Source organism: Microtus ochrogaster, linkage group LG2, assembly GCF_000317375.1.
Source record: "Microtus ochrogaster isolate Prairie Vole_2 linkage group LG2, MicOch1.0, whole genome shotgun sequence".
NCBI lineage: Eukaryota > Metazoa > Chordata > Mammalia > Rodentia > Cricetidae > Microtus > Microtus ochrogaster.
In genome coordinates, this window is record NC_022028.1 from 2,140,947 (window position 1) to 2,151,114 (window position 10,168).

Sequence of the window (10,168 nt, forward strand, 5' to 3'; positions counted from 1 at the left end):
ATGGAGGTGCACATCTGTAATCTCAGGAATGCCTTCCACACTCAGCATGGAGGTGCACATCTGTAATCTCAGGAATGCCCTCCACACTCAGCATGGAGGTGCACATCTGTAATCTCAGGCTGAAGTGCTGGAAATGGGTTGCTCAGGAAAAAGTTCAAGATAATCGTCAAATACACAGTAAATTTGGAGTCAACCTGGACTACATGAGGTCCTGTCTCAGGAAAAAAAGAAGAACAGAGTGGCAGAATGTCCCCACATACACAGACAGGCCAGCCGAGGCGCAGGGCTGTGTTGAATCAGCTTTGATTACTCCATCCCAGGATGGCTGCTCCACTCGGTGTGACACATCACAGGCCCCACCCTTGAGTTGTGTTCGTGGAAGTACTGACTCACTGAAATATTACAAATGAAGACACAGGGCTGGGGGCAGGCCCAGCCCTGCTCAGTCCATGTGAGAAGCTGAGCTCTCCAGCTCTAGAATTTGATGAAGAGCTGGGATTACAACCTCGGTGAGGACAGACACAAGTTTCTGTTCATACCTTTGGCCTTTGAAGTAGCAGATTTGTAGACCCAAGGAAACTCTGGGAAATATCTGTTAAATGAATCCCATCTTTGAGGTCTAATGGACTGTCCACATCAAAAGCACCATGGGGGAATAGAAGAAGAAACATTTCAACATGAAATAATATGATTCAGATGCTGGACATAATGACTCACACACTTTAAATTCAGCACTCAGAAGGCAGAGGCAGGATTGCTAGGTGAGTTCAAGGCCAGCCTGCTCTACATAGACAGTTCCAAGACAGCCAGGGCTACAATGAGAGACTGTTATTCAGATCATTTCATGTTTGGATTGGTTGGAGCTGCTGGCCTGGTATCGCCCATCTGTAATCCAAATACACAGAAGCTGAGGCAGGAGTACTGCCTTGGTTATTAGTGAGACCTGTGCCACTGTCATTGTTTCCACTGAAAAATCTGTATGTCTCTGACAGGAAACTTCACACAGAGACTGGGGCTGTGGCTCAGTGGTAGAGCAGTTGCCTGGCATGTGAGAGGTCCTGGGTTCCATCCCCAGGACTGAACGAAACAAACAAAACAAACTAGCAGTTAAGAGCATTTGCTGCAGAGGACCAGAGTTTGCAACCATCTGTAACTCCAGTTCCAGGAAAAGCTGATGCCTTCTTCTGGCCTACTCAGGTACCAGACATATATGTGGTACATGCATGCAAACATACACATAAAATAAATTTTTAAAAGGCCAGAAACAATAGCATAGACACCTGCCTCTCTAATTCTACCCCTTCTTATATTTCTGTTCATTAGCCTCCGGGATCTGACTCTCTGCACTCAGGCGAAGCCTGGCCTGAGGTGAGCAGTGTTTGACCCCACGTTTGGGGGGCCTTGTGCTTTATAGCAGCGGCTCTTGATCTTCCGAATACTGTGAACTTTCAATATAGCTCCTCATGACTCAGAGGGGTTATGGGTGACCCCCCCAACCGGAAAATTTTTTTTCATTGCTACTTCATAATTATAATTTTGCTACAGTTATGAATATTAATGTAAATATCTGGTTTTTATAGTCGTAAGTGACCCCTGTGAAAAAGTCATTTGACCGCCAGACGGGGCTGCGACCCATGGATTGAGAACCACTACTTTAGCCCTTCAGAAGGGCAGAGCTTCGTGGGGTTTTGGAGGTGGCCCCACCAGCAAAGCACTACCTGTGCAGAGGCCTGAGGACCCGACTTTGGTCTCTAGCACCACAGAGAAAGTCTATTGTGGGGTACGCACTTCTGTCCCAGCACCAGGCAGGCAGAGACAAGTGGGTCCTTAGGGCACACTGGCCACACAGATAGACAAACTCCGGGGTCAATGAGAGACTCAAAAGCAAGGTAGATCCAGGTGTGGCCGTGCAGGGCATCCTTAAATGCCAGCAGTGAGGAGACAGGAGCAGGGGCAGATAGAGGGGCAGCTTGGTCTCTATAGCAAGTTCCAGGCCAGCCAGGATGCACAGTGAAACTGTCTCAGTTAAAAAAAGAAAAAGAAGAAAGAAAGGAAGAAAGGAAGGAAGAAAGAAAGAAGTGGAAAGCAATTGAAGAAGACACCCAGCACCAACCTGTATGTACACACACACACACACACACACACACACACACACACACACACACACACACACACACACACACACCCCACTCATATGGCTGCTAACGTCCTAGGCCAGATTCTCGCCCACTCCCACCTCCCGCCTGCCTTACCTAAGACAAGGAATGTCCACAGCAGCCCCCAGAGCCCAGCCTTCCTCATGCTCCAAGTTCAGCTCCAACTGTCCAACTGCCTCCGTGGGCTGCTGGGACAGCGATAAGACACCCCTGTACCCAGACTCTCTGGGGAGTTTCACAACAGGACATGAGGCCATTCCTGGGAGGTACAGTCCTGTTACTGGCTACCCTGTTTGCTGACATCAGTAGGGCTTCCCGGGGACAAACCTCAGTTTCCACCCTCCCCCCCACCCCCCCGAACCTGTTCCCTCTTCTCCGAAAATAATTCTCTTCTTCTCTATCCTGTGTTGTTGCTGTATGGGGGTTTTGTTTGTTTGTTTGTTTTGGGGGGGTTGGTTGGTTGACTGACTGATTTCATTGTTTTGGGTTTTTGCACTATTTTGTGAGACAGGGTATCACTATGTGACTCAGGCTGTCCGGGGACTCACCGAAGACCAGGCTGGCTTAAAACTCACAGAGATCTGCCTGCCTCTGCCCCCTAGTGCTGGGATTAAAGGCACCCCATGCCCCATAGTAATAAATATTTTTGTTTGTTTTTTTTGTTTGTTTGTCCAGAGAAGGTTTTACAGTGCAGCTCAGGCAGCCCTCTAACTTGTCATCCTCCGTGCTGAGGTGACAGGCCCATGCCCATATGCTCGTTCTCAACCTCAGGAAAGTTGAGCGAGAATAACTGTAGTCAGTTTTTGTGCAGCTTCAATGTCCAGCTCAGACACGAGGTCGACTTTCTCATTCTGCAAACAGGAATTCAGAACCTCTGACACAGTTTCCGACACTTTGTGGCACGCTAGTTCCTGAATATGCTGAATCCAACTTCCTCTTGTGACCACCTTTGTGAGGCAACTAGACACAACGCGCTCGCTGACCGCACACCCTCAGTGACAACCTTTGGGTTGAATTGTATGCTAGAGCAAGCGTGAGTCTCTGGGATGGGGTGGACACCCACAGAAAAGCATGGTTGGGGCTCTGCCCCTCAGCCTGGCAGCCTGCACAGTCACCTCTGTAAGCGCCGATCATAACCATCAACTCATGGGTGATCCCTGCATGGTGGCCACACATCAGCATCTGTGATGCCTGCATGCTTTCACCATGCTGTCCTGTGTCCCCTGGAAATGAGAACCACGCTGAACACTTCCTCCCTTGAGTTGCTGTTGTCTGGTATTGTCATGGTAGTGAGAAAAGTAATTAATGCAAGGGGACACTTGTCCCCAGCCCCAGCAGACACCCCAGAGGATGTACAAATGGCTCATAGATGAATACAAGGTGTCCATGGAAACTGCTGAATTAGCGTGGTGGCTGTGACTGTGTCAGCCTGTGAATCTCTGAGCTGAGGTCTGGGGCTTGGGCACCGTGATGTGATGACGACGACAATAATGGCGATGATGGTGGCGGTGGTGTTGGTGGTGATGATGACAGTGATGATGATGACGACGATGATGATGATGGTGGCGGCAGTGGTCGTGGTGATAGTAACAATGGTGGTAGCGGCGGTGGCGGTGGTCGTGGTGATGATCTCATGATAACTGTGGTGTTGGTGATAACAGTAGCAACTGGCTTGTTCAAAGCCCTGGATTCCATCCCTGGCCCTGAAATAAACAAATTAATTACACCAGCGGATACAGACCCTGAACCCTCAAAAGGAGATGAGGACACCCTGTAAAGGGAAGGGGGGAGCAAACAGAAAAGCCAGACCCAGACTTTTCAAGTACAATCATTTAAGATCAAAAGATAATGGGAGACCCTTGGACACCATTTGGCTGGCCAGCCAGGGGACTATCCAGGGATGGATAGATGGCCAGGGTACTATCCAGGGAATCAGGGGAGGTTAAAACTTTAGTCCGTGAGAAATGCAAGCCGTCTTCACTTACGGACGAGGAAGCTATGGAGTTGCAAAGATAGTTAGTGGTTAAAAGCATTAGCTGCTCTTTCAGAGGACCTGAGTTCAGTCCCCAGAGCCCATGTCTAGTGGTTCACAATCACCTGTAACTCCAGCTCTATAGGATCCAATATCTCTGGCCCTCACAAGCTGTTCCAGGCTTCTGGGGGTCAAAGGACACCTCGTGGAAGTGAGTTCTTTCCTTCCACCATGTGAATCCCAGGGATTGAACTCAGGTCATCAGACTTGGGGGCAAGTCCCTTTACCTGGTGAGCCATTTCCCTGGCCCCGTATATTTTTTATACTCTTGACTCAGTTGGTAATTCTAGCTGGGCCTGGTGACATGCATCTTTAATCCCAGCACTTGAGAGACAGAGACAAGTGGGAGGCTGTAAGTGCGAGACCAACTTCAAACATAGCAAACTCCAGGAAAGCTAAGGCCACATGTGAGACCCTTAGCACAGTGGTAGCCAGTGTTGTCACCTCAGCTCTCAGAAGGAGGGGGGAAGAGTAAAGCAGAATCAGTAGTTCTTGTCTATATAGGGATTTCCAGGCCTGTTCCAAAACCAGGAAGCTGCCGGCTCCTCTGTCCTCTGTCAGCTCTCAGCACCACAGTCTCCACTGGGGTAGGAGTGGGTCCCAGACCAAAAGTGGTATGCTGCTCCTCAGAGAGCTGCCCGAGTCCAAGCAGAGGCTGTTGTCATGCCCCATATGCCGGCCTCACTGAGCCTTCCGTCCTTTGTCCTTGTGAAGGAAGAGATTTCTTTTTTTGCTAGTTTACAACATCATCAAACACATACAGAAAAATAACCCTGATGCCCACCAGGATCTGAAAGACTGCAAAATTCAATTCCAGGTGACTCGGGCACACAAAGGCACCATGTGTGGCTTCCATATAAGCCCTGAGCAGCAGCTGCTGCTGCCCAACCTCCAAGGGTAAGCCAGGCCCAAGTGATGCAGAAATATAAGCACCTTTTGCATGGTTGAGATCCCCAAGGAGTGGGGCCACCTCCCAGGAGGCTCCATCCCTTGGGAGCTCAGCTCTGAACTGTGACATCCAGCAGCGTCTCAGGGACTGTGCTCATCCTCAACTCCCCCAAACGTGTATTTATCAGTAACAGAATTTGTTTGGTGGGACGGACACACTGGGAGAGGGGCAGCTGGTCCCTTAACTGCCCTCTGCTCTCCCCACTCCCGATACTGTTCACGTGTTTGTCAACATCTGCATGGAATCCAGCGGGTACTTAGACCTGTGCTGAGCTGCCGTGGATTTGAGGCAGTGAAAGAGGATGTGAGGTTGAAACAATAAACAGTTGTCTCAGAGTGCATGGGCCTGGGAACTCATCTCTTTCTGCGCTGATTTTCACACCTGTAAAGTACATGAGAGGGTGCCTGTCCTGGGGGAATAGAGTTCAACTCCCCACACTGGAAACTACCCCTAAGTGGGAGATGGGAGATTGTGAAACTTCCGAGGGGAAGTGTGCCCCTAAACAAGGACCTTCAAAGGTTCTCATGTGGGACATGGCTGCTAGAATCCACAGCAGAATCACCCAGGCCACACCCATCTGCAACTGATTTCTTCTAACCTCAGGCCTGGCTCTGCATCCGGGCCTCAAGCTAACAGATCCTTGACTACCAGGTCCAACCTCAGGCCTGGCTCTGCATCCAGGCCTCAAGCTAACAGATCCTTGACTACCAGGTCCAACCTCAGGCCTGGCTCTGCATCCAGACCTCAAGCTAACAGACCCCCAACTTCGAGGCTCTAACCATGAAAGTTAGGGTGCTAGAGTGCATCAATTTAGTGGACCCCTTTCCTCACTGCCCCCATTTTTGGTTACACATTGATTCCTCAAAATGCAAGAGCTTCTCCCTCCTCTGAGGGTCCGGAAAAGCCTAATTATAAGTATGGACAGTGAACACCTCAATCACAATGGCTCTGAACCTTTTGCCTTTGCTCTGAAAATACTAACAAGAGACCCTGTAACAGTCTTTATCTTGGGAGGGGCCACCACCAGCTCCCAAATCATGACACTGAGATTTATTAACTTAGCCTGCCCCACCAGTGTTTTACTAACTTAGGGATTTTCATGACAATGAGACACATCTGCTCCGGGCAGCACAAGCTACTTCAGGAGGAAGATGGACATCAAAGAGGCTCCTTATAGGGTTGGTTAGACATTTGGGCAAAAAGCTGCTCTTGCCTGGACTGCTTGATAAACTGGATATGCGGTACCTGTTGAGAAATCACTGCTGAAGTTGCCTAAAGGTGAGATGGTCCTTCTGGGTTCCTGCTACTTGAAAGAGTCAGTGAGACATTCTGCAGGACACAGAAGAAAGTGACTGACAAACTGATATAAAATATATCAAAAAAATATAGGCAAAACTATCTTTGAAATTTCCTGCTTTGTGGAAAAATCTGACAGATACCATGGGCCTGTGGGCTGAAGGTGAATGCCCCAACGGTACAGAAGAACTTTGGGTGACTGTACAGGCAGTGAGATGCTCTGTCAGTTCTAGAGTTTTGGAAGTTGCTTACAATGTACTTCCTATTTACTTAGGTAATATTATATCCTTCTGGAGTCTCTGATGGAGTTACAGAATTTATAGTTATAGTTTTCCTTATGATAAAAGATAAAGTAGATATAAATATAGTAACTGTAATTCTTGCTTGATAACTGTTTTGTTATATGTAATTTTACTATGTTAAAGTTAAAAAACCTTCCTTTTTGTTTAAACAGAAAAGGGGAAATGGTGTGGGAGGTCCTTCTGGCTATGTGTTGCTTTTATTGGTTAATGAATAAAGAACTACTTTGAGCCTATGGCAAGGGCAGAACAAAACAAGCTGGGAAAAAATAGGCTGTATGCTGGGAGAAAGAAGGGTGGAGTCAGAGAGAAGCCATGAGCCACCAGAGACAGATGCTGGGAACTTTAGCTGGTAAGTCACAGCCATGTGGTGATACACAGATTAATAGAAATGGGTTAAATTAGTTTATAAGAGTTAGCCAATAAGAAGTTAGAGCTAATGGGCCGAGCAGTGAGCTAGCCAGGTAGCCAGGAACCAACAAGCTCCCTTCTCCAACAGCTCTTTTAACTTAACTTATTTCTCTTCATCTACATTTTGCCTCAGGGATTTTTAACTTTCTCTCATTCTGTATGTCCTACTTCATGTCTGGCTGGTTCCAGACACCTTCCTTTTTCCCCCTGTTCTCTTCTCTCTCCCCCCCCTCTCTCTTCCTCCCTCCCTCCTATGTTCCTCCTTGTACTTATTCTCTCTGCCCACCAGCCCTGCCTATACTTCTACTGCATAGTTATTAGCTGTTCAGCTTTTTATTAGACCAATCAGGTCCTTGGGCAGGCAAAAAAACACATCTTTATATCATTAAACAAATGCATCATGAACAAAATGCAACACATCTTTACATCACTAAACAAATGCAGCATGAACAAATGCAGATCATCTTTACATCACTAAACAAATGCAGCATGAACAAATGCAGCACATCTTTATATTATTAAACAAATGCAGCTCATCTTTACATCACTAAACAAATGCATCAGGAACAAATGCAGCTCATCTTTACAACACTAAACAAATGCAACAGGAACAAATGCAGCACATCTTTACATCATTAATTGATATTCAACAACAGGACCTCACTCTTACTTTCACTGATCCTTGCAGAGTTGATAGTATCCTCTGAGATCCACAAGATGTGTCCAGGAAAAGTTCCTACCCTCCAAGGGAGAGGTGTGAAGCACAGCCGCCTCCATTTCCGGTAAGCTTCTTTGTGCTCCTCCCCACACTATGAGCAGCAGAAGAGATGAGAGGGGAGCATGAGAGACAGTATGGAAGCCAGCAAGGGCCATCCCAGGGCACAGAGGTGGGGAGGGGGAGGGAGGTCGGGAGAATGGGGTCTGCCTAAGAACCAAGTCAGACTGCCATGTTGTGATTTGAGAAGTCAGAAGTTGCCCTCCTCGCTTCTGGCAAACAGACACCAGGAATCCAGTCCACAGCTCAAAGGGGCAGTTCCCTGGACCTTGGGCTCATACTGCAGACCTGTGTGAGCAGGGTGGTAGCCCTACCTACAGTCCCAGCACAGTGGTAACTGATGTGGATATGGCCTAAGTTCCAGGCCTGCTTGGGCTACAGACTTAACATCTCCTTAGTGATAATTTGGGGGTCAGTGACTCCAACTGGAGGATCCCCAGTTTCCTTACTCAAGGACTATGAACTTGATCCACACTTTGACTTTAGAAATCAACCACCTGGGATCACACTAGGACCTGTTTGTGTTCCAACTGTGTGACCTTGTACACACAGCTTGGCCACTTGTGCCTCAGTTTCCCTGTCCATTGTCTGGGCCTCACCAGCTTACCATGTCTATTCTGAAGCCTAAATAACTACGACAGCCAAATGCAGGTGAGGCAACCCTCTATGCCATGAAGAGCGTTGGGTAGGGGGAGTTGTTTAGGAGCCTTGAGGAAGTGTGAGCACCTCAAAGAGAAGGTGCTTGAATCCAGCCTTCCCTGGAAGAAGTCACCCACCCCCAGTACATGGAAGAGTTCTTCCAAATCATCCAGAAGCTGAGGCAGCAGAAACACCACAGTGGCTACCCCTCCTAAGACACCCTGAAGGAAGGACAGAACTGATGGAGGAGGGTCATCTTTCTATCTGTTGTTTCATTGGTTAAGTAATAAAGAAACTGCTTGGCCTCTGATAGGACAAAAAATTAGGTAGGTAGAGTAGACAGAACTGAATGCTGGGAGAAAGAAGCTGAGTCAAGGAGTCGCCATGATTCTCCCACTCCAGGCAGAGGCAGGTTAAGATCTTTCCTGGTAAGCCAGCTCGTGGGCTACACAGATTATTAGAAATGGGTTAGATCAATATGTAAGAGCTAGCCAATAAGAGGCTAATGGGCCAAGCAGTGTTTAAAAGAATACAGTTTCCGTGTAATTATTTTGGATAAAGCTAGCCGGGTGGCAGGACACAGCCCGCTGCTCTTACTACACAGAACATGTAAGTTCCACTCCCAACCACCCCCTCACCCCATCCCCATAGGAGACAGAGACTCGCATGGCGTCCTGTACAAGACTCAGGAGTTGCTGTGGCCTAAGGGGTCTCAAATCCTCATTATGGTTCCCTGCTCATTTCCATTTCCTACTGTTCCCAGAGATCATGAGCCATTTTCAGCACATTCACGCCCACTTTCTGTGAGTCCAATCTTCATGTCCACAGACACTTGAAGAGATGTTCAGGGAGATGCGGACATGCTGGGCACACTTGGGGACCAATCTGTGAGAATAGTGTCTCTACTGACTCCCATTCCTACAGTGTCATGAACATGATGGCTGAAAAGCTCACATCCATGGAAGATGTTAAGCTTCTTGTTCCCTATGCCTTCCAGCATCCCTACCACCCCCATCAAGGTCTTGAACATTCAGAACCAGCCCCTGTATTCTGCCACTGACTGCAGGTACGTGGACCATCACCTCTTTCTGCCCTCACCAGTTAGAAAATTCTTCCTCATCTCTGGTCCTAGCCCTCAGCCTCCTTGTAGGGTAAAAAGAACCAAAGAAAAGACATCCTGCCCCTGACTTGACTCCAGGGTCAGGGATTGAATCCCACAAATCCCTGTGTTTGCCCCAGAATCGGGCTACAAAAGCCCACCAATTCCAAACCACCATGGAAAAGCTACAATCTGTCACCCCCCCCCCAAAAAAAAAACCCTATATAAGGTGTGTGCCCTGTTCAGTTTGCTATTGCTTCTCTCCCTAGAGGCAGCTGCCCTCCTGGATTTATCCTTCCCAATAAATATTTTTGAGTGAGGTTTGTTGTGTGGCATGGCATTTTGGCTAGAGCAGAGCCCAACTGTAACAACCTTTGCTGGAAGGACATGGAACAGAGCAGAAACGTAACACTTTCACTGGGTCACTTTCCCCTACAGAGCAGAACTGTAACACTTTCACTGGGTCACTTTCCCTTATGGAGCAGAATTGTAACACTTTCACTGGGTCACTT

The 10,168-nt window shown here is 48.0% G+C and overlaps 1 protein-coding gene across 1 annotated transcript in view; it reads right to left on the minus strand.

Annotated features, from left to right (window-relative positions):
* Trem1 (triggering receptor expressed on myeloid cells 1) overlaps positions 1-2,301 on the minus strand; it is a 14,548-nt gene extending 12,247 nt beyond the window's left edge. Inside the window, exon 1 of the mRNA XM_005359694.2 lies at positions 2,253-2,301. Coding sequence (XP_005359751.1) covers positions 2,253-2,301 — 49 coding nt within the window. The remainder of the gene's footprint in view (positions 1-2,252) is intronic.
* Between the last annotated feature and the right edge of the window lie 7,867 nt (positions 2,302-10,168).